At 36.9% G+C, this 24,940-nt stretch overlaps 1 protein-coding gene across 5 annotated transcripts; it reads right to left on the reverse strand.

Moving 5' to 3' along the window:
- LOC120479985 (uncharacterized) lies at positions 1-24,940 on the reverse strand. 5 transcript variants are annotated; one of them, XM_089123838.1, is made up of 7 exons: positions 24,855-24,940; positions 23,458-23,598; positions 15,119-15,232; positions 14,364-14,459; positions 12,589-12,684; positions 11,908-12,003; positions 6,675-11,757 (listed from the first exon to the last, which is right to left on the reverse strand). In XM_089123838.1, exons 3-7 carry the CDS (start codon positions 15,174-15,176, stop codon positions 10,583-10,585), a joined length of 1,521 nt encoding a protein of 506 aa, XP_088979964.1. In that variant the 5' UTR covers positions 15,177-15,232; positions 23,458-23,598; positions 24,855-24,940; the 3' UTR covers positions 6,675-10,582. The 5 variants fall into 5 exon arrangements, with proteins under 5 accessions (XP_088979965.1, XP_088979964.1, XP_088979962.1 ...); XM_089123836.1 differs by having other exon boundaries at positions 15,119-15,235; XM_089123837.1 differs by having other exon boundaries at positions 15,119-15,238.

Here is a 24,940-nt window from a genome sequence, read left to right on the forward strand (position 1 = left end):
AGTGTTTTCGCTTCACGCTGAAAGAAATCAACGTCCAGCCCTGGGAGAGCCGGTTTTATACACTATAGCCACGCCCCTTTCGGCGGGCTCTGACGCAATGAGCGAGCGCCTACCGCTCATTGGCTGCGGGCTCAGCGCCGCTCTCCCATAGGCTCGTGCATTCTCTCTGAGCGAACCAATGAGCTGCTAGCTAGCCCCGCTCATGGTCTGCCTCAGAGATACTGCGTTGACAATGATTACAAATTATGGAATAATTTTTTGGCTTCAACTTCTCAGAAAAGATGAATCTTTCCCATAGCGTAAGCTAGCTTACGCAATACTCGTTCCCTCATCTAGAGAGAACCGAGGATACGTTAGGTAACCGATTCGTTTTATTTAAACCTGTGTGGTCAAATCTCAGCCTGGTTAAAACGCTCTCCTCACTTCTGTTACTTCTATTTACCCCCTGGACATTAATAGATGTTTGCAAGCTATAATATTTCCTTCCACTTTTATCCTTATCCCACCTATCCTGCCATTTCTTTATTATTTCTTTTTTGATTATCGCCTTAGTTTCTCCTTTTCCAATGGGTGTATTTATGATATCGTTCGTCCTGGTTGATTTTTTAGCTATTTTATCTGCTCCCTCATTCCCTTTAATACCTACATGGGCAGGAACCCAACAAAATCTCATGTCTATTCCTAGTCTCTGTAGTCTAAATAAGCTTTGTTGGATTTCAAGCATTCAATCTTCTCTATCAGATTTCATGTTTTGAATACTATAAAGGGCTGCTGCAGAATCAACACAACACACTCTGGCTGGTTTTACTTCCTCAACCCACTGCAATCCTACAATAATCGCCATCATCTCTGCTGTATATACCGAAGCTTGATCTGGTAATCTTTTCCCAATACTTACATTCATTGTTGGTATATATATTCCTATTCCTACTTTATCCTCTTCATCTTTAGATCCGTCTGTATATCTAAGTAACTATAATATTTGCTCCTTATATACTGGCTTGCCATATGGTGTCATTGCTTCAGTTGCTCGAGCGCCTCTAATGGCGGATAACAGGAAATGCGTCGCGCTAAAGTGAAAGTTTCTCATTTAAATAGATGCTGCCAATATATTCTAGCCGATCTTGAAAAGTTAAACTTCGTAATGAAATATAATTGACCTTTATCTGTGTGATTTTTCACATGCACATTTGCTTCCTTTAATTTTTTTGGATACAATTTAATCGATCATAATTTTTCCATTTTTCTTCATTTCTCATATAATTTCGTTCCTTTCTTGCGCATACTTGATGCATTCAAGAATCAGAGGCAATTTCTTTAACATGACATTTGTTCATATAACCCATTTGGATGATTCTCTATATTGTTTCAAGTCTGCTATTTAAATTGGAATGTCATAACCTCTTCTTTCCTTGATTTACCTGTATCTTATCTTTTATATTTGTTATTTGTTAATTGACCATAAAGAAATAAAAAAAAAATAATCGCTTTATTGCAGATAAAAATAAAAATTTAATTTCTGACCTGTTCAATGGAGCTTGTATCTCTATTGTTTCTCTTTGTAAAGCCTGTTTTGCTTATTTATCCACATCCTCATTTCCCTTTCCTCATGTGTGCTGGAACCCAAATACAACTGACTAAGATTTAATTTTTGAAAGATTACTGAATGTATTTTAATATACTAAACAGAATCTCTTGGTGGCTTGATTTAAAAATCTCAAGTTCTTTAAAACTGATATTACAGAGTCGGAAAAAATGAAAACAGGTTTATTTTACAGGTTTATTCTCTTTTTTTACTCTACCCAAGAGTATTGCCATCATTTAGATGCCAAAATTATTATATGTTCGCTTTATTTCACTGATCTGGAGTTATAAAAGTGCCCCAGTTGTCTTACGCTCTGGATCTTTTGAGCTGTCTGTAAATGTAAGTATATGCTGAGAATATTGACTGTGTTAACTGAAAATGTGTTTTTAATTATTAATTATTTTCATTTCATGAATATAGTGGCCAAAATGATCACATGCACAGAATCTTGTTCAAAAACCCTAATACACAATGAAATCAATTCACCAAGTTAATAACATTAAAGATTTGTTGTAAACTGTCTTTTATGTTATAAACTTAAAATGAAAGGTTAACACAAAAAAAGGTTTTATAAAAAGATAAACCTCATATTTCAGCATTTAAATCATCTCTATAAAAATAATGAGTCAATAAAGATACATTCCTGACATTTATAATGCACAGTAGCTTATCTTTAATTATTAATACTAAAATTCAGTCCGATTTCCCCATGGCTGTCGTTGCTATAAGTACAAACATGCACTGGGCTCAACCACAACGACAAAGAAGTTTTAGTAGCTAATGTATTTCCACCACAGAAAAACGCTTGCTGTAGCTCTGCTAAAAGATTTATTTACGGAGAAGAGAAAAAAAAAACACCCACGTGTTTGCGTGAACGTGCTGAAATGTTTATGAGCGCGCTTCCCGTGTGCCTATTTAAAATAACGACCTCGAGTGCAAAAAAGACGCGATACGTGAACCACCCCCCCCCCCCCTTAAAACCGATACTGGTGTTCGAGCACGAGCGCTCCTGTAAAAATTGGTTGCAATCTGAAACATCACAGATAGAGGCCGCTAAAAACTACATTTAGCACCTTTAAGACTTGTAAATCCAGAATGTGTGTCTCATAGCTTGAACTATTTTATTGAGTTTTGCCAACAAGGTTTTTGAGGCTAAATCATACACCACCACATACCATAATCAAATACACACCGGATCAGTGCCACATAAATTGTTTTAATGAAGAAAAACGTGCCCCCCATTCTGGCATTTCTGCACTATTTTGTTTACATGTTCATTCCATGCAAGTTTCATATCAAAATAAAAACCCTAAAATGTAAAAACCTTCTCCAGTGATCTCTCAAACACAGAAGCCCTGAACCAAAAAAAAAAAATACACATATGAAAGAGCTATATAAATGCCTCATTCATTCATTCATTCATAAAGCTGGATATCTCCATCCAGTCAGTTTTGACTTTAATCTAAAAAAAAAAAATATATATATATATATATATATAATTGTTAAAAAAAATCCAGCATTTCGAGATTGAAGTCGAAATGTTTCGAGATTAAATTCGAAACTTTTCAAGATGAAATTCGAAACATTTCGACTTTAATCTCGAAATGCTAGGTTTTCGTTTTATGTTTTTTACATTTTTTTTTTTTGCGTTGCGGTTCAGGGCTTCCGTACTCAGACTCTCTTCTGGAACAACTAATCACTGTTTAATCCCTAATACGCCCATTCTTCTACCTTAATAATTGTTTCTCGCATCTTCCTATTAATAAATGGCGCCATCTAGAGGAACATCTGATCTGTAATATTAACTATAAACATGACTTCATAAAGAAACTCTTGCAAGATAGAAAATATGAAACAAATCAGTAATTTATACTGGAACTTTAATGCGCCAGAATCTCATAATGTCAGATCACATCTATCGCTTCACGTTAATTTTTACATTCATAAGAACAATGTTATGAGAGTCACTTTTATCTTTTAAGGACAATTTGCTATTTATACTAATGAGATAAAATATTAAAATCAATATATATACTCATTTGATGAATACAGAGATGCATGCCCATGATTAGTAGTTTTTACTTGCATCAGATAAATATTTTAACACGTCTGAGCGGATCAACGCTGAAATACCACAATATGAAATACTACTAAAAAAAATAATACAGTTGCCAGCAAATTAGTGTAAAACCCCTTTGAAATATTTTCCTGTATGACATTCGTATTGATTTTTATTATGTATTTGATTTTTTTAATGAATTATTCAGTGAATTAATCTTTAGTTTTTATTGTTTTTTTTTTACCACATTGTTACAAGACCTTGTAATGAAGATCTTTCTTATATTTTAACTATATATCAGCTTTCCACTGACAAAATAAAATTTGTACTGTTTTTTTTTTGTGAAAGAAGAAAATTGCACTTTTTTAGTTTAAAAAAAACAGTGATTTATTAAAGCAGAGCTAATTCATTGCAATGCAGCTGCAATCAAAACTCTGATTAGTTGCCTGAAGAAATTTGTTCATTAAATCAATAAACTACGAGACTAAAACAACTAAACTCGTTCAGCATGTGGGTGGAGATTTAACAGACTGATGACCATTCAGTTAGTTTTACTACATTTACTCCCCAACAGAAACTAAAGCATTCCTATTAAATTGAGGCATTTTGACCTCCTCACAATTTACAACTTTAAACAATTTTCCCTGAATTGAACACACAGATTTCTCCGTCAGATGCTGTTGCTGCAAGAATACCATATTTTGCTTTATCAGAATAGCAAACTCTACTTGCTTGAAAGCGACGGATCTGAACAAGTTCTTTTTTTACTAGACAACTTCAGGCAACGCTTTTTCTTATGAATATTTCGCTTCAATTTCTCTCCAGTATGAGTTCTCTCATGAGATTTCACGGCTCCTATCTGAGAGAAACACTTTTCACAGTGTGAACACTTGTACGGTTTCTCTCCAGTGTGAATCCTCTGGTGTTTTTTCAAGTCGCTGGACAAAGTGAAGGTCTTCCCGCAGTAAGAGCACAAATGAGGTTTCACACCATTATGAAAATTCATATGCGATCGAAAATAAGGCAGATGTGGAAAACTCTTTCCACATACAGAACAAAGGTAAGGCCTCACACCAGAATGAACTTTAAGGTGTGATTTTAAGCCTGATTTAACAAAAAATGTTTTATCGCACTGATCACAGCTGAACGGCTTCACTTCGGCGTGAAAGATTGAATGAGCTTTGAGCTTGTTTTGGGATGGGAAACTCTTTCCACACTGAGTGCATGTGAATATTTCTCCAGTGTGAGATTTCATGTGCAAACGTAAGCTTATTTCCTTCATGAAACTCTTCCCACACTCAGAGCAGGTGAACGATTCTCCTTCGGTGTGAAATCTCATGTGCACGTTTAAGTGTCCTATCAGAGCGAAACTCCTTCCACACTGAGAGCACGAGAACAGATTTTCTCCAGTGTGAATCCTCATGTGTTCATTTAAGTTTCTTTTACGCATGAACGTCCTTCCACACTGAGAGCAAGGAAAAGGTCCTTTGTATACAGCTTTTTCAGCTAGTTTGTGTTTGCGGTTCGCTTCAGCCAGTTTGTGTATGCTGTTCTCTTCAGCTCGTTTTTGTTTTTGTTTGCGCTTCTCTTCAGCTAGTTTTTGTTTGCGCTTCTCTTTAGCTAGTTTGTGTTTGCGGTTCTCGTCAGCTAGCTTTTGTTTTTGTTTACTGTTCTCTTCAGCAAGTTTTTGTTTTTGTTTGCGCTTCTCTTCAGCAAGTTTTTGTTTTTGTTTGCGCTTCTCTTCAGCTAGTTTTTGTTTGCGCTTCTCTTCAGCTAGCTTTTGTTTTTGTTTGCGCTTCTCTTCAGCTAGTTTTTGTTTTTGTTTGCGCTTCACTTCAGCTAGTTTGTGTTTGCGCTTCTCTTCAGCTAGTTTGTGTTTGCGCTTCTCTTCAGCTAGTTTTTGTTTGCTGTTCCCTTTAATTAGTTTGTGTTTGCTGTTCTCTTCAGCTAGTTTTTGTTTGCGGTTCGCTTCAGTCTGTAAATTGGCAGCATTTCCATTTTTTAGTTGTTGAGGTTTTTGAAACTGTTGCCGTTTGTCTGCTTTTACTTCCGTCGAGTCTGAAATCAAAGCCAAAAATGAACAAACAGTAATAAGTGAGCTTATATACAAAAAAAAGACTTCACAGCTGAGTCTAGTGTCTAGATTTTGTAAGTGAGTTTTCATCTGAATGTTCATCAGTCATTAAAGAGAATGAAGGAAAACACCAACCTATTTGTTCCTCTGTATCTTCATCTTTTATTCTGCAGGGTTCTTCCTTAATCTCCATCTTTACAATAGTATGTCCGTAGTTTGTAGCTGCTTCTCCTGTGGGAAGATGTAAATATTCCTGAGCATTTAAACTCTCATGAACGTGAATGTGACCAGGATGTGTAAAAGTATCAATCAAATCAAAAATAGCTTAAATAAGTATTAATATTTCAATGATACAGTTGATTATGCAGAGTAATTTAATATTTGATTATTCAATTTATGTGGTATTTGTGGTATTTTTACTTGAATACTACTGTGAAACATATACCTGAAGAAAATAAACAGCATTGCTTAATTATCTTTAATCTGTAGTTTTTATTTATGCTACTGCTTCCAATGTGTTTAATCATTGTTTTATTTCAACAAACGACCTAATAAAAAAGTGAGTGAGCAAACATTGTTGAGTTTATTGTCATTTATTTAAAAAATATATGTATAAAATCATAAAGCATTTAATGTTTAAGTAACTTAAGTATGTTTTTTTTTTTTTTACCATATAGTGGTGTCAGTCCCACAGACTACTAGTTTTTGGCATCGTGATGTCCGTAATCTGGTGACTCACTGCATGGATCTGCGTCTGTCTGTGTGAATTGGTCTTTTATGTTCCTCATCAGTGATTAAAGAGAATGAAGGAAAACACCAACCTATTTGTTCCTCTGTATCTTCATCTTTTATTCTACAGGGTTCTTCCTTAATCTCCATCTTTACAATTATATGTCTGTAGTTTCTCCTGGAGTAATTCCTCCTGCTTGCTTCTTCTCCTGTGGGAAGATGGGAATATTCCCCAGCATTTAAACTCTCATGAACGGCTGTGGGAGTTTCACTGACTGAAGGAGTGAATTGTGGTCGTTGTTGCTCATTTAGCAGATGATCATCACACTTACAATCACTCGAGATTATCCACGGTTTAAGGCGTCGGCCAAGGATAGTTTGCAGTTTGAAACGGCCCAATTGTTCAAGCCATTAAATAAATCAGCATCTAAGTTTGAAAGCCGGTCACTAGTCAGGTCACGCTCTAGGCTCAAAGACTATTGTGATTTAAGAAATATTTCACAGTTCAGTCTTTAAGAGCACTAAATAATGAATTAAACAAAATAGTCATTTTTAGTCCGTTAACCGGTCCGATGAAGGCACCAGAGAGAACAAAGAGCACATGCTGACAGATTGAGAATTTTCCCCACTTATGTTATCTGAACATGTCTTTACCAAGTCATGTTTTTATTTTTATTTGCTCTGACGTTGTTCATTATGGAACTAAGCTGGCTGTGTGTCCCCAGCCAGACTTTCAACACTCTCATCAGTGCTTTTATAAGACTGCAGTCTCATGCTAATGTGCCAGTCTGCTGTTTTTGGCCTCCAACAAATTCAGATCTACTTGAAGTATTACATAACCCAACTCATCATGATAGTATTTACTTTCTTTTTTTTTCTCAAAGCTTATTCTACAACTTTTATTTTGTTCCCATCACTTCTGTAAAAACATATTTGTCCTTTGAGATTAGCCCAGTAATTCATCATTCATATTTTCCTTCTAATTTCTAGTGGCATCTCTCTTAAAGGTGCAATATGTAACTTTTCTTCTAAAATGAATCCTTTTTTATTTCCTGTGTGTAAAGGGGTTGTAATCACAGATTACAATGATTCACTTGTGGGGTTTTGCTATTACCTCTGAAGGCCAGTATTCCTATTTCTATGTGAAGTCTCCGGGTCGGATTTTCTGCGAAATACTTTGGATGTGACGTGCATGCGCGCTGCCGAGCCTCTCTCCTTTATTTACAGTCTATGCAACGGGACCGAGTCTTATAACACCAAAACACTCCTGTCTCCAGCACAACACAGACTCCAACACACTCACACTGCAGCACAACACACACTGCAGCACAACACACACTCCACATAAAAACGCAAAACAAAAATGTATCTGCTGAAGTTCGTCAGGCCAAACGTTAATCGGATCGACTTAAGACGAAACCACAAATCAACATCGGCAGAGCGTTTGAATTATGGAGAGACCTCCGCTATTTTTATTGCGATAAATTACAAGTTTTCAGATATGGTGAAATAATGCTAAACTGTAATGAAATAGCAAGGTAAACTACAACATATATTAGACATGAAATGAACACAAAAGACTGTTCCAGGATCACAAAAAGTAGGTGCTTTATGAGGCAACTTTTATTTTATGTACGAGATCTACTGTCTAATATCACTCATCCAGCTACTATCATATTGTTTATAATACACATTTCCAGACACATTCAGTACAGTAATGTTACTTCCTACGATCTTACTGTTACACTGAAATTGTTCAGTCTAGTTCACTAACCGTTTTCGTTATCATATTATACATTAAACATGTTGACATTGCTGAATGTGAAAATAGTTAGTGAAATTCCTTATGCTAGATAACACCACAAATGTAAAGTTATCATGGTACGAGTATGAATTTTTTTTCAATACACTTCCACAGACAGAACAGAATTTGTGTTTTTTTTGTGAAAGAAAATTGCACTTTTTATGTTTAAAAAACAGTGATTTATTAAAGCAGAGCTAATTCATTGCAATGCATAGCTACAATCAAAACTCTGATTAGTTGCCTGAAGAAATTTGTTTCATTAAATCAATAAACTAAAAGACTAAAACAACTAAACTCGTTCAGCATGTGGGTGGAGATTTAAAGCTACAATACCTAAGATTTAGATGGCGCTAGAGGGCGCTACATTCAAAACAACAACAGCGGCTTTGCTTGATGACAACGTGGAGAAACGCGGAATGATGGGAACTGTTGTTTTCAACTCCACCGTGGATAAATCAGTCAGACGGGAATCGAAAATTATATTGTCATGGATGAGGTAAAGTTCGATTTCTATAAATGTTGCGTTTACATGCTTGTTTTTCCTTAAACTGAAATAACCGCAAGAGAAGTCATGTTTAAAAGTAAATTAGTTATCACAGATGTTACTGTACGAGTCACTAGACGAAGCTATGATGGAGAGGGTTTGAAGGGGCAGGTCTCTTGCAAGGAGTTGACGTGGCTGGTCCTCCTTTTTGGTAACTTTATAAAAATAAAAAATCATGTACATTTGACACATCTTTTCATGTCGTACAAGTATTCAACCACAGCTACAGTTTCACAAAATTAACGTTAAGGGGGTCGCACACCGGACGAGAAGCTCAGCGCCGCGTCGCGTCACATATTAGGGACTTTAAGCAACAGCTGTTGATAGAACGGCAACGGCAGCCGGAAGTAAACAGTTAACTGCCGTAGCTAAAGAGCGCAAACATCACTAAGCAACAGTAAAGAGGACGGCATAGGGGATAATGTAATCATAAGACTAAATACAAAAAGAAAGCGATTTTAAAAAGTAAGAGAAGGGTTGATTTTGGCATTTAATAATATACAGAAACGATTACAATGCCACACAACCTAAACCATAACATTAACTTTCTTATTCTGTCACGTATTAACGACTACGGCAAATCAGCTGTTCTCCCGTAGTAGACGGTTACAGTAGAACGTCGCGAAGGAGCAGTTAATGTCGCGCATGCGCAATAGACCGTCAGAATGCCGTTGCCGTTCCACCAGAGGCTGTTGCTTAAAGTCCCTATTTAAAATTCGAACACATTATTCTCTTTAAGTGTACACATACTGGCGGTGCCATTCGGCGTCTGTCCGCGGCGCCCAGCAACGCCTCAGGACCGTGTTCAAAATCCTGCTGCGCCACAGAGCGCCATTTACATAGTTTTGTAAACAATTCTCAAATCGTTGCTAATGGATCCTGACTTCGCCCTATGCTCCAATATGCATTTAGTTTTGCATTCATTTCAGCTGCTTGAATGACAATTGCTGATGTTATTTTCAGGTGAGATTCTCAATTCAGTTAACGGATGATCTGAGGTAAAGTTTTCAGAATGCAGACTCAGCAACGATTGTATTTAATTGTACAGTACAATCATAACATAGAACAGACATTATCTTCATTTCCTGTCATTAAACATACAATATTTCTGGCCATACACTGATGAGAAAGTGTGCGTCCGGTGTTCGATAACGTTACTGTGGAGTTGTCCTAAACGTGGCGCGGCGCTTCTCGTCCGGTGTGCGACCCCCTTTACAGCCATCAGTTCACATTCCGAGAATAAATGAAAAGAATAATTGTGCTCCATTCCATAATAAATGCGCGAAACAAGCTGACGTTTGTTGCTTGATAGACGCTAACGCACAACTACAACTTCCGCATTTGTCCAGGACTACACGTAGTACGAGCGGAAACCGAGGTAAGCGGATATGACGCGATTGACTGGCGACTCCCAGCTCACCCCTGCTCACACGCCCCGTTTCCTTGGTTAAAATCTCAATTTTCTCGCGATTTAAACATTGTTTGAAACATTTGGAATATTGTAAGTTATTATCTTAACTAAATATATAACACTGGCCTTGTGATTTTGGTATATTTTAATGCAAAAATCTTAGGTATTCCACCTTTAACAGACTCATGATCAATCAGTTAGTTTTACTACATTTACTCCCCAACAGAAACTAAAGCATTCCTATTAAATTGAGGCATTTTGACCTCCTCACAATTTACAACTTTAAACAATTTTCCCTGAATTGAACACACAGATTTCTCCGTCAGATGCTGTTGCTGCAAGAATACCATATTTTGCTTTATCAGAATAGCAAACTCTACTTGCTTGAAAGCGACGGATCTGAACAAGTTCTTTTTTTACTAGACAACTTCAGGCAACGCTTTTTCTTATGAATATTTCGCTTCAATTTCTCTCCAGTATGAGTTCTCTCATGAGATTTCACGGCTCCTATCTGAGAGAAACACTTTTCACAGTGTGAACACTTGTACGGTTTCTCTCCAGTGTGAATCCTCTGGTGTTTTTTCAAGTCGCTGGACAAAGTGAAGGTCTTCCCGCAGTAAGAGCACAAATGAGGTTTCACACCATTATGAAAATTCATATGCAATCGAAAATAAGGCAGATGTGGAAAACTCTTTCCACATACAGAACAAAGGTAAGGCCTCACACCAGAATGAACTTTAAGGTGTGATTTTAAGCCTGATATAACAAAAAATGTTTTATCGCACTGATCACAGCTGAACGGCTTCACTTCGGCGTGAATGAGCGAATGAGCTTTGAGCCTTTTTTGGGATGGGAAACTCTTTCCACACTGAGTGCATGTGAACATTTCTCCAGTGTGAGATTTCATGTGCAAACGTAAGCTTATTTCCTTCATGAAACTCTTCCCACACTCAGAGCAGGTGAACGATCCTCCTCCAGTGTGAGATCTCATGTGCACGTTTAAGTGTCCTATCAGAGTGAAACTCCTTCCACACTGAGAGCACGAGAACAGATTTTCTCCAGTGTGAATCCTCATGTGTTCATTTAAGTTTCCTTTAAGCATGAACTTCTTTCCACACTGAGAGCAAGGAAAAGGTCCTTTGAATACAGCTTTTTCAGCTAGTTTGTGTTTGCGGTTCGCTTCAGCCCGTTTGTGTATGCTGTTCTCTTCAGCTCGTTTTTGTTTTTGTTTGCGCTTCTCTTCAGCTAGTTTTTGTTTGCGCTTCTCTTCAGCTCGTTTTTGTTTGCGCTTCTCTTCAGCTCGTTTTTGTTTGCGCTTCTCTTCAGCTAGTTTTTGTTTGCGCTTCTCTTCAGCTCGTTTTTGTTTTTGTTTGCGGTTCGCTTCAGCTCGTTTTTGCTTGCGCTTCTCTTCAGCTAGTTTGTGTTTGCTGTTCTCTTCAGCTAGTTTTTGTTTGTGGTTTTCTTCGGTCGGTGAAATGGCAGCATTTCCATTTTTTAGTTGTTGAGGTTTTTGAAACTGTTGGCGCTTGTCTGTTTTTACTTCCATTGAGTCTGAAATCAAAGCCAAAAATGAACAAACAGTAATAAGTGAGCTTATATACAAAAAAAGACTTCACAGCTGAGTCTAGTGTCTAGATTTTGTAAGTGAGTTTTCATCTGAATGTTCATCAGTCATTAAAGAGAATGAAGGAAAACACCAACCTATTTGTTCCTCTGTATCTTCATCTTTTATTCTGCAGGGTTCTTCCTTAATCTCCATCTTTACAATAGTAAGTCCGTAGTTTGTAGCTGCTTCTCCTGTGGGAAGATGTGAATATTCCCCAGCATTTAAACTCTCATGAACGTGAATGTGACCAGGATGTGTGAAAGCATGTCCCCATTCATTAAGTCTGAAGTGACATCAGCCTTTAAAACTGCTCTCTATGTTAATAATGATAATCAAACAATCAAAAATAGCTTAAATTAGGATTAATATTTCAATGATACAGTTATGATTATGCAGAGTAATTTAATATTTGAAATAAACAGCATTGCTTAATTATCTTTAATCTATAGTTTTTTTTATTTATGCTACAGCTTCCAATGTGTTTAATCGTTGTTTTATTGCTGATTATTGCAACAAATGACCTAATAAAAAAGTGAGTGAGCAAACATTTTGTTGAGTTTATTGCCATTTATTTAAAAAAAAATAATACGTATAAAAATATGTATAAAAACATATAAAGCAGTTAATGTTTAACTTTTTTCTTTTTTACCATATAGTGGTATCATATCGTGATGTCCGTAATCTGGTGACTCACTGCATGGATCTGCGTCTGTCTGTGTGAATTGGTCTTTTATGTTCCTCATCAGTCATTAAAGATAATGAAGGAAAACACCAACCTATTTGTTCCTCTGTCTCTTCATCTTTTATTCTGCAGGGTTCTTCCTTAATCTCCATCTTTACAATAGTACGTCCGTAGTTTGTAGCTGCTTCTCCTGTGGGAAGATGTGAATATTCCTGAGCATTTAAACTCTCATGAACGTGAATGTGACCAGGATGTGTAAAAGCATGTCCCCATTCATTAAGTCTGAAGTGACATCAGCCTTTAAAACTGCTGTCTAAAGGAGGATCTTTTGTGACGTCATTGTTTACGTTTGTCGCGTTGCATCATGGGAATCGTGTGGCAAGAAATCCCGCTAGATACCTGTAATTTGATTGTTTTGCATGTTTGGAGGAGGATTTAGAGAAGAGGATGGTTCACTCTTGCTGTGTGGTCGATTGTACGGCTTGTTGGGAGCCTGATAAAAAGTTCTTCATTTCATTTTAAATAAATAAGAACACTGATCAATGAAGACTTACCCGGCTTTGCAGTGAGCAGTGATTATTTCTCCGTTCTGCGATCACCCACGGGAGATGCGAATCACGCTGTAACTTTGCTTGGCCAGGTCTAACCTAACTTTACCTCTGCTTTAACCATAGGGCTTTAGACTGATCTCATGAAATGGCGTATGTATAACACGCCAATTCGTATTTCCAACACGCATAATCGCTTTTCAGCGTGTTTATGAACACCATTGACTTAATGTTACATTACTGTATATAAATATGACCTACCCCAACCCCGTCCCTAAACCTACCCGTCACTGTGATAATACCATTTATGAGTCTTCCCCTAACGTTACCATATCGCTCCCCAGATGTAGATCTACATTTTGCTTCGTTTCGCTTCATTTAATTGCATAGACATACACGCATAGCTCAAAATGCATAAAGATAACACGCCACTTGATTTGAAAGTGGCGTGTATGTTTAAACAAAAGTCATGATGTCATGTTGCTTTTAGCACTATCACTGCTTTCTGTTTGGCAGAAAAGATCGACACAACTTTTCGAGAAACAAAATAATCATAGGCCTCCCGACTTTTGAAAGCCTTTAATCTTTCATGAGTGAAGGGTCCAGGGGTTTCTATTAAATTGGAATAAATGTCTCCCCAGCAGATTATAGTGGCCAAGACACGGACGAGTCGGACTGACGTTTTTTGACATCCCAAATCACATATGGGCTTTGAATAACTTCAATTTTGTCACCAATACAAATTTTGAGCTTCTCTCCAAACCTCCTCCGGTCGTCAGATATTAAAGTGCTTATATATTGTGGATTTTGCCTGCTAAACTCTCTTGAAAGTGCTTGTCGCGTCTTTACAGCCGGTCATTCTATTGTTTTCTTGCCACCCAATGACTCGCGCATGCGTACAATGATGTCAACAAATATCCTCCTATTGGCTGTCTGTGTTAATAATGATAATCAAACAATCAAAAATAGCTTAAATTAGAATTAATATTTCAATGATAGATTTCAATGATTTTATTTATGCTACTGCTTCCAACGTATTTAATCGTTGTTTTATTGCTGATTATTGCAACAAATGACCTAATAAAAAAGTGAGTGAGCAAACATTTTGTTGAGTTTATTGTCATTTATTTAAAAAAAAAATATATGTATAAACACATATAAAGCAGTTAATGTTTAACTTTTTTTCTTTTTTACCATATAGTGGTATCGTATCGTGATGTCCGTAATCTGGTGACTCACTGCATGGATCTGCGTCTGTCTGTGTGAATTGGTCTTTTATGTTCCTCATCAGTCATTAAAGAGAATGAAGGAAAACACCAACCTATTTGTTCCTCTGTCTCTTCATCTTTTATTCTGCAGGGTTCTTCCTTAATCTCCATCTTTACAATAGTATGTCCGTAGTTTGTAGCTGCTTCTCCTGTGGGAAGATGGGAATATTCCCCAGCATTTAAACTCTCATGAACGTGACCAGGATGTATATATAAATACATATAAATGTAATGAATTATTATTAATTATGTGTAAAAGCATGTCCCCATTCATTACGTCTGAAGTGACATCAGCCTTTAAAACTATTGGCTGTCTGTGTTAATAATGACAATCAAACAATCAAAAATAGTGGTATTTTTACTTGAATACTACTGTGAGACATATACCTGAAGAAAATAAACAGCATTGCTTAATTATCTTTAATCTATAGTTTTTTTTATTTATGCTACTGCTTCCAATGTGTTTAATCGTTGTTTTATTGCTGATTATGGCAACAAATAACTTAATAAAAAAGTGAGTGAGCAAAAATTGAGTTTATTGTCATTTATTAAAAAAAATATGTATAAAAATATGTATAAAACATATAAAGCAGTTAATGTTTAAATATTGTTGTTAATGTTCAAGTAACTTAAGTATGTTTTTTTTTTCTTTTTTACCATATAGTGGTGTCAGTCCTACAGACTACTAGTTTTTGGTATCGTGATGTCCGTAATCTGGTGACTCACTGCATGGATCTGCGTCTGTCTGTGTGAATTGGTCTTTTATGTTCCTCATCAGTCATTAAAGAGAATGAAGGAAAACACCAACCTATTTGTTCCTCTGTATCTTCATCTTTTATTCTGCAGGGTTCTTCCTTAATCTCCATCTTTACAATAATATGTCTGTAGTTTCTCCTGGAGTAATTCCTCCTGCTTGCTTCTTCTTCTTCTGTGGGAAGATGGATATTCCCCAGCATTTAAACTCTCATGAACAGCTGTGGTAGTTTCACTGACTGAAGGAGTGAATTGTGGTCGTTGTTGCTCATTTAGCAGATGATCATCACACTTACAATCACTCGAGATTATCCACGGTTTAAGGCGTCGGCCAAGAATAGTTTGCAGTTTGAAACGGCCCAATTGTTCGAGCCATTAAATAAATCAGCATCTAAGTTTGAAAGCCGGTCACTAGTCAGGTCACGCTCTAGGCTCAAAGACTATTGTGATTTAAGAAATATTTCACAGTTCAGTCTTTCAGAGCACTAAATAATGAATTTAACAAATTAGTCATTTTTAGTCCGTTAACCGGTCCGATGAAGGCACCAGAGAGAACAAAGAGCATATGCTGATTGAGAATTTTCTCCATTTATGTTATCTGAACATGTCGTTTACCAAGTCATGTTTTTATTTTTATTTAAAGAAAAAGAAAAAAGAAACCTCTTTCCACTTGACTGCTTAGGCCCCATCCACACTACTACACTTTATTTTATCTTTTGATATGCTTGCACCTCCCGTTCAGACTAAAACGGCAAAACAAAGACCTAAAACGGAGAAGTTTAGAAACGCTCCCCGTTTTGCGCATTAAATCTCCGAAGGCCGTTTTAGTGAAGACGGGGCAAAAAGGAGGACTTTAGAAAGGATGACGCAGAGTAGGGGTGGGCGGAGTGACCAAAAGTTTCTTTCATGGTATAACTGCTTATATTTCACAGTAACAATATATTTCACAATAACAATATATTTCACAATATAGTTATTTATATATATATATATATATATATATATACACAGTTATCCTCGAAAAATCGTCAAAATACTTAGAATTAGAAATCATTATAACAAAAAATATAAATGTTTATTTTATTTGGTAAATTATTTCATTGGTAAACTATTTTGATAGCAAAATATAGTAAACAAAACATCATTTTTTTGATGAACTTCCCACAACACACTGATATTCAATACAACTCATCGGTACATTTAAACTTTAAAAAAAGTGTTGCTGAATAATTTTCAGTCTCATGCATTGCTTTACTTCATCAATCAGTTAATAATATAATAACAGTATAATATCTAAATATTTTATATTGAACTATTCTATTCATAATAAATTAGTTACTTCCTTTTAATTTTGTAGGATATTAGTAATACTAGTTATGTTTAAATGTGTTCCCCGGTCTATTTTTACCATATGTGCTTATTATACTGCGTTTTTAAGGGACTTGTTTTGCTCTTTTTGTGATATCCGGCAACCCGTCCGTCACCCTGAGCTTTAATCAAGAGTTCAGAAGTGTCAAGTTCATCAGGTTCAGAAGTGACTAGAAGGAGAGCAGCAATATGAAAACCAAACAGCAGCTACTGTTAGTGTTGACTAAGTAGTTTAAAGGTTCTCTAAGCGATGTGGGGCCAAAACATTTTTTGTCACATACATCAAACGTCTCCTCACTATCGGCTAGCTGCCTGTCCCCTAAACACACTGTAAAAAAACGCGGTCTCTGTAGACACCACAGGCTCCACAAACAGCAACAAAACAATCATGTCTCACCCGGACCACGAAACCTAACAAACAGCGTTCCAGCCAATCACTGGCAAGAAGTATTAGAGGGTGGGTCTGGGGGGTTATTGCGCGTGCACATGAAGGGTGTGTGTGTGTGTGTGAAGGAGAGCAGCGAAGCATCAGAGGGAAGTTTGAAAAATGGCCGACACACGACCAAATAGACGTCGTTCTGAAGAACAAATTAAAAAGAAGGAGGAGTCGGATAAAGAACGTGCGAAGTTCCGAATTTACATCGGTAGCAAAGCTTTTGAACGATGGCGAGAACTCCGGCGGCAGAAGGGCTTCCAGTCCGTTTTTCCAGTTCCAGTTTTTGCTGGACAGGTGGGTAACGTTAAATTGTTTTTTTTTTCATCTAAATTGATGCTTTATGTTCGCCAAACCCACACAAGGATATAATTAGCTAGAACTATGCACGTTCACAATTATTTCAGGAAGGACGGAAGGGAGGGGGAGGAGATGAGATGCGGCGGAGGGAGGGTCTAATCATGAGTGACTGATTACCATGGAAATGTGAAAGTCACGTATATAGATAAACTATCCTTGACTCTTTGGATTTTAAATCTCGATGTAGGGTATACAAACCTGCGAAAACTTCAGCTTGTCGTTGACACACTTGCCCTATGAAAAAGTGCGGGGGACGAATTTACATTGTATAAAAAGTGTGTGTGTGTGTGGGGGGGGGGGGGGGGGCACATCCCCCGCGTAATCATCGCTTATGCACTTAAAGGACCACAGGTTTTAAAGTGCACAGCAGCAACAAAAAATACAAATAACTAACAACTTCCACATCTGTATATATCTAGAACTTTGCTTTTTTTCTGGGATGCTTAGTTAGATTTTGTGGGTATTTAGAGAAGAAGAGAGAGATAGAGAAAGAGAGAGTAGAGATTTTTAGATTAATTCCTCTCCCAAAGCTTACTTCTTACGCATAAATATTTGAATTATTTTAAACAGATTAAGAATTGCATGGATGTATACCTAATACAAATGTACCTAGTAACGGATGTACCTAATACAAATAAAACATCTCCAGTTAACTAGCAGCGGATTCAAAATCAAATCGAAATCTAGCACTAAAATGTGTTTGTTTTTGAACTCAAGCTGCGCGCTCATTGCCGTGGCGATCAGTGGATACAGTGTTCTCTGTATCTCGCGCAGTCTTTACTCGGACGTGCACTTCAATCTATCGCCGTTGTGGACAGACTCTATAGACGAATCCGGCGAAACTACCGGAAGTAAGCGGGGCGCCATTACTGAGCTGTTGCTGGGTAGCGTTGCGCCATTGCCTCCTATTGTTTTAGTTGCAACTTGCGTCCACTGGAATAAACAGCCCGCGATTTACGACTGTCACTAACGTTACAACGTTATCCCTTGTATAATGTCGAGTGGGTAAACAGTTTCCGTTATAAATTGTTTCAATGGTGGCAGTAAAATTTAAATTTTGAAGAGAAAACACTGTGAATACCCCGGGTCGACTGCCCCTGTCTGGTGCCGTACGGTTTACAGATTTCCTGGGCGAGTACAAGACGTGGACATTCGCGTATAATAACAATTATTTAATGACATAAGTAAAAAAAATATAGTAAATATGTGATATAGTGATCAGCAAAATCTCCTCTCTTGCTATTTTTTCTATTCAATTAACATGCTATGGTCATTAAATGGCTTTCCTGAGCTAAATGTAACGTTATGTGACATAATTGTTTTCCTGCTGTTATATTGACCTCTTTCCATGGTTTAAAAACACTAATTGGTCGATATTATGTATACTTTCTATCTGTAACGTTACCTTACCCTTGCCTGTTGCAATGTGAAAATGAGATAAATAATGGACACAAATGAAAAACATGAATTTGTTTATTTGATTTCATTCATTTATTTATTTATTGTTGCCAAATGGACAGATCTTTTTATAGTTTCCTCGTTAGCAAACGTTAGCCTAGCTAGCTTGCCAAGCTATTTTCATAAATAACGTTAATCTGTAAGATCGTTTGTACCTTCATCTGTGACTGGAGGCCACTGCAGTCACAGATCAAACCAACAAGTCATTCTGCCTGGCTGTAGCTGTCATCGAGGGTGCGTTCGCGTTATCACCGAGGTTTGTTTACATACCGGTGCATATGTCTATATGCCTGTGTAACAGCTCAGTAATGGCGTTGCCACAAGATGGCAGCCTACACAGAACGCTCGTCGGATTCGTCTATTCTTTCCAGTGATTTTACGGGTTGATAGGCTGCACAGTTTGACAAGCGGAAAGCAGCGTGGTACACACATTGCATATGGATTGCTAGTAAATTGCTTTTTCACACACCTTGTAGAATTGCCAGACTGCTGAAGCCATATTTACCAGGGCATAAAAATTTGTCTCCCGAGTTTTGCGTCATCTGATCGGCCTTTATAGAGACCGCCGATCACACATCCCAAAGCAATTATCAGCCGATTGTGATTGGCGACCAATCAATCGGAGCACCCTTATTTTCTAATAAAGAGATTTACCACTAGCTCCAGCTGGAGAACACTCAATTCTCACCGGCTTCTCTTTTGCCGGGATGTTTCCTCTTTAAGTGCTCCAACATGCATGTTGTGCTCCTGTGAAAAGCAAGTTCCGCCTTGCATGTATTTCACACGACAGCTTTCTTGGTTTGAAGTTTTGCGAAACTCTCCCAAACTTTGCTAGTTCAGATTCGTTTGCACTCCGTCATAATTCGCACTGTTTTTTCTTTGACCGCAATAGCATTTGTAAAGGGCTGCATTACACTCTAGCGCTACAGCGCAGTAGTGGTCAAATCGTGATATTGTACGCCCTTACATTAGTCACGTGAGATCAAACGACTACTCGACAACAAGGATATTTGTCGACAATTTCTTAGTCGACGTTGTCGACAATGTTGACTAATCGTTTCAGCCCTACTGATTAGTACTCTTGTTATTGACCGACCGTAAAACAGTATGTTACAGGAATAACCAACCCGTCGATCTTGATCATTTTAAGTCAATCGCGAAGAGTTTTCAAAATCAGAAAAAAAGGCTATTGTGTGTACTAAATGGTGTCTATGGGATGCGGAGGCGCGCACGCGCTGTTACAATCATGTCATTTTTGATCGCACCTTTGCGATCATGCGGATCATTGCGATTTTACTACCCTGTTAGAAAAAAATTATAGTTGCATAGTTTCATGTGGTTCTTCTCCCTCACTGTATTATGGGTTTGCTATGTGGGGAGAAATGTGCAGGCTACGTTTGTGAGACAATCAGCTGATTATTATTACATTATATTCATTAGATCCAATACCCACTAAACTACTGAAAGAAATGTTACCTGTAGTGGAAGAGCCTCTCCTCAATATTATTAACTTGTCTGTATCTTAAGGTCATGTTCCTAAAATATTCAAGCTGGCAGTAATAAAGCCTCTCATTAAGAAACCACCAAATGATCCAAATAACTTGGCAAATTATAGACCCATTTCAAATCTTCCATTTATGTCCAAAATACTAGAAAAAGTAGTGTCCGCTCAATTGTGCTCTTTTTTGCAAGAAAATGATATCTATGAAAAAATTCCAGTCAGGCTTCAGACCGCATCATAGTACAGAAACTGCGCTAGTTAAAATTACAAATGATTTACTTTTAGCTTCTGACCAAGGCCGTGTCTCAATACTAGTCCTACTTGATCTTAGCGCTGCGTTCGACACTATAGATCGTAAAATACTCTTGGATCGACTACAAAACTACACTGGTGTCCAGGGACAGGCATTAAGCTGGTTTAGATCGTACTTATCGGACCGTTATCATTTTGTCTGTTTAAACAGGGAAAAATCAAAGATAACGTCTGTAGACTATGGAGTACCGCAAGGATCGGTTTTAGGCCCTCTGCTATTCTCAATATATATGCTGCCACTTGGTAATATTATGAGAAAACACGGAATTAATTTCCACTGTTACGCTGACGACACTCAATTATATATTTCATCACCACCAGACGAAAACACTAACTCATCTAAATTGACAGAGTGTCTCAAAGATATAAAATGCTGGATGACGTGTAATTTCCTGTTATTAAATTCAGATAAAACGGAGGTATTACTTATTGGTCCAAAAAACTACTCACAAAACCTCTTACAATACAACTTTAATATAGACGGATGTCCTGTTACTTTATCCACTACATTAAAAGACCTGGGTGTTATACTAGACCACAACTTGTCTTTCGAAAATCATATTTCATATGTTACAAGAACAGCCTTTTTCCACCTTAGAAACATTGCCTAAGCTACATAACATGCTATCTGTTTCTGATGCAGAAAAGTTAGTTCATGCATTCATGACCTCTAGATTAGATTACTGTAATGCTTTATTAGCCGGTTGTCCTGCATCCTTAATAAAAAAGCAACAGTTAGTACAAAACGCAGCTGCTAGAGTTCTTACTAGGTCAAGAAAATATGATCATATAACACCGATTTTATCATCTCTACACTGGTTACCTATTAAGTTCCGTATCAATTACAAAGTACCACTATTGACCTATAAAGCCCTAAATGGTTTAGCTCCTGTGTATTTAATGGACCTTCTTTCGCTCTAAAAATGACGCCACACCACCACAACAAATAACTAACTAAGAACAAACCTATTTTAAAAACAAACACTTGAAATTACATCAGCATGATAAAGACTACAGTAAATGACAGAAATCATCTTTGGAAAAAAGATATTTGAAGTGTAATTTAATTGTTTAGTTGTGAAGTGTAATTGTTAATTGTCTCACGTGACGTTGAATAACACGGGGAGGCGGGGTTTATGACCTATACTAGATACGGCCACCGGGGGACGATCAAAGCATTTTGGCTTCAATTTTCAGTGCTTGTGCGGCACGCTTGATTTACACCAGCCAGTTTCAAAAGAAGCTCTCCGCGAGCCTTACTAAAGATGGGTGACAAATCTATTTTTGACGGACGCCGCGTCCAAGCTGCACCGTAAATACAAAATAAAAGTAAAAAAACACTGTCAATTTCAAAATAAACATCCTGTGCAGACCCCAAATTGTATTGCACACCAATTGGTAGAAACCATAGACTGTAAAGTAGAAACCCAGAAATCAATCCATGTCAGACAGGCAAATCGCATGGACTCGCGCATCCAGTGGCTTTGCTTCTGAAATGCTCCTGGTGTGAGCTGGCACCGCGTGGAGCAGTGTTGTAGTCGAGACCACCTCACTCGAGTCCGAGTCGAGACCAGAGAGAGTCGAGTCCGAGTCAAGACCGAGATCAGTGAGGGTTATTACCTAATTTACTTTTATTTACTTAAAGAAATCCTATTTTTAATTTTACTGAATTTACTTAGAGTTTAAAAAATATGATCAGTTTAGGGCAAAAAGGCCACATAGTAGGTGGTGTTAAAAGTAATTTTATTACAATTTGTCATGCGCAGTTGCGCACTAGAAAATCACCAATCACTGGGCGTGTCAATCAATTCAAAGAAATATTTTATTAACATACATTAATAATCATGAAAAATATTTTGAATTGAACTCGAGTGGACTCGGGAACAAGTCCGAGTCCTAAAAAAAAAATGTTCGAGTACGAGTCAATGCCGAGTCCAAATGCACACGAGTCCATGACAAGACCAAGACCATTAAAATATGGTCTCGAGACCGAGTCCGAGACAAGTCCGAGTCTCGAGTACTACAACACTGGCGTGGAGGACAGAATAAAAACTTTTTGGAGCCATAACGCGCCGCAGACGTGTGCAGTAAAAATAAGGGTCACACCACAAGCATGAGCGGGGTGCATTCAGCGTGCACGTTAGTCAATGTGCGCATTCACACCGGGACCAGGAGCGTCGCACGAGCAGCAGTGAAGAGTGGGTTTCGGCATCGACTCTATTGTTCCAGCACTGTTCACGCTCAGTTAAAGTGAAAGCACACTTTTGATGGACAAAATAAATATGATTTCAACACAATAAAAGTGCCTAAAATTCAAAGAATAAGCATGTCTAGTGAGTTAACCAGAAATGGAAAAGAAAAGAAAACAAAAGACTCAAAAATATTTCTAGAAAATGTACCTATTTAAACTTGTTAATTCAGTTTGGGTAAAAGGATATGGGGTTTTATACAAAAAAATATATAGAAAATATAAATATTTGTGTTAGCTGTAAAGTGGTTAGAAAAAAATTAATTCAGAATCGACAGGTCAAACTCAATGAAAAAAACTAAATCGGCCTTGAAAAGCAGCCCGTGAAAGTTTTAAAGAAGGGTTAACAGACCAAAACTGTACTTTGAAAGATTTCACAAATCAGAAAAGTGTAGTTAAGGAAGGTTTAACTGGCCAAAATGTATTGTACAATATTCCATATATCAGAAAAGTAAAGTTAGGAAGTCATGGAAGTGTTAACAGACCAAAACTTTGCTGTGAAAGATTTCATAAATCAGAAGTCAAAGAAGGGTTAATTAAAGTACACTATGTATGTAATGGGAATTGTCACAAGTTTTCTCACAAGTTTTCTCAATTTATACACAATTTAAACCCAGTTGCCTGAAGAAAATGTGTTCAGTAATAACGTAAATCAAAGTATGAGGTTTTGTTCTTTTTTTCTTATGTAACGTACATGATAAAAGAGTGCATCACCTCTTAACAGCCAGACCAGAAGAGAACAGACTGATTTCCGTGTTTCCGCACTGAGATCAGGAGGAAGAGTACGTCTCTCTGTCGATGTGTCGGATCCCACAGGCGCTTCCCTTCCACTTCACTTTGTCTCGGTCATCAGGTCTGAAACAAAGATACTAAAATTAGACAATTTCTGTCCCTTTATTCCTATTCCGTGCTGCTACAATTTGTATTCTTGTATAATTATTACACCCATCAAAGCTTTTTCATCAACAGACAACAATTTAGAAAATGAATAATGATTTTGCTATAAAACTTTTTTTTTAATCCAGCAAATGTTAGAAACTACTTATTTTATGATCTGATGAGGCTTGTTACAGATTGAGGTAAAAATACATTATTTTTCAATATTCTAAAAACCATATATTGCTGCAATCGTGTGTTTGTGTTTATTGCACGTAGTTATCTTCTTCGTAAAATGTTGTGATATTTGTACATTTTGTGATCAACAACATAATATTAGCCTACAGAATTTTTCCATTTAAAAATGTAATTATGGTGATCATAAACCACTGTTTTTAATTTTGAAATCAGAAGTTCAGCAATGCGTAAACAAGACATTTTATAAATCTCAAAAACAAAATGCTGTAAAATGTCAAATTGATTAAACGTGCATCTAACTTAAAAATCGTTTACATGGTGTATATATTATAGTACAGAATATCTATGTAAATATTATGTAAACAAAAACTTTTGTTAGATGCAATTAATCGATTTCACAGCACTAAATGTAAATATATATATATATATGGTTTTTTTTTTTTTACTTTTCTCTAAAACTGTCTTTATATACCACTATTGTTAGATTTTGAAAGCTCTAATAAAAGAAAAGTCTAACTTGTACTTTATGCACGAAGGCACACTTTGGCTTCGAGTATGAATTAGATTAGAACATACATTATTGCAATATTGTAATTAGGTTTTAATGACAATTAAAATGCGAAACGGTAATAATAAACATCTGGAATAAAAATAAAAAATAAATAACTTAAAGTAAGTTTCATCCTTATTGCAAGACATTGCCCTGTTTATTCTCTTTCTGGCTCACTTCAGTTAATTATAGCCCAACATAAAAAATTATACATTTATTTTCAACCAAACACTTTAACACAACTCTACGTACCGTGAGTATCTTTATATTACTATAATTATAAACAAAATGCCAATTGTTCTATCTGTCGATACTAATCATTGCTACATGCTAATGTTGCAAACAAACCCATCTTACACTCGCTAGATCCCGTTTTATTTCAACTTTTATTTTAGCAGGAGTTTTAAAGTAGCTTCAACGGCGTTTAAAGTTAAAGGTTGCACTTTATCACTTAGCTGAACTGTGCACATTCATTTTTAACACTTACTTGAAATGCTTTTGATTCGTCAACACGTCCTTGTTCGAATCATGAGCGCGCGCGAGATCATGATTGACAGGCCAAGGCCACTTCAG

This window comes from Pimephales promelas, chromosome 19, assembly GCF_988280905.1.
Source record: "Pimephales promelas chromosome 19, fPimPro1.hap1.1, whole genome shotgun sequence".
Taxonomy (NCBI): Eukaryota; Metazoa; Chordata; class Actinopteri; order Cypriniformes; family Leuciscidae; genus Pimephales; species Pimephales promelas.

Coding starts and splice junctions, on each gene's coding strand:
- LOC120479985 (XM_089123838.1), bottom strand. CDS start 15,176: ATGGAGATTAAGGAAGAACCCTGCAGAATAAAAGATGAAGATACAGAG. Junction 14,460..15,118: donor AGATACAGAGGAACAAATAG/GTTGGTGTTTTC, acceptor ATCTTCCCACAG/GAGAAGCAGCTACAAACTAC. Junction 11,758..11,907: donor AGATACAGAGGAACAAATAG/GTTGGTGTTTTC, acceptor CTTTGATTTCAG/ACTCAATGGAAGTAAAAACA.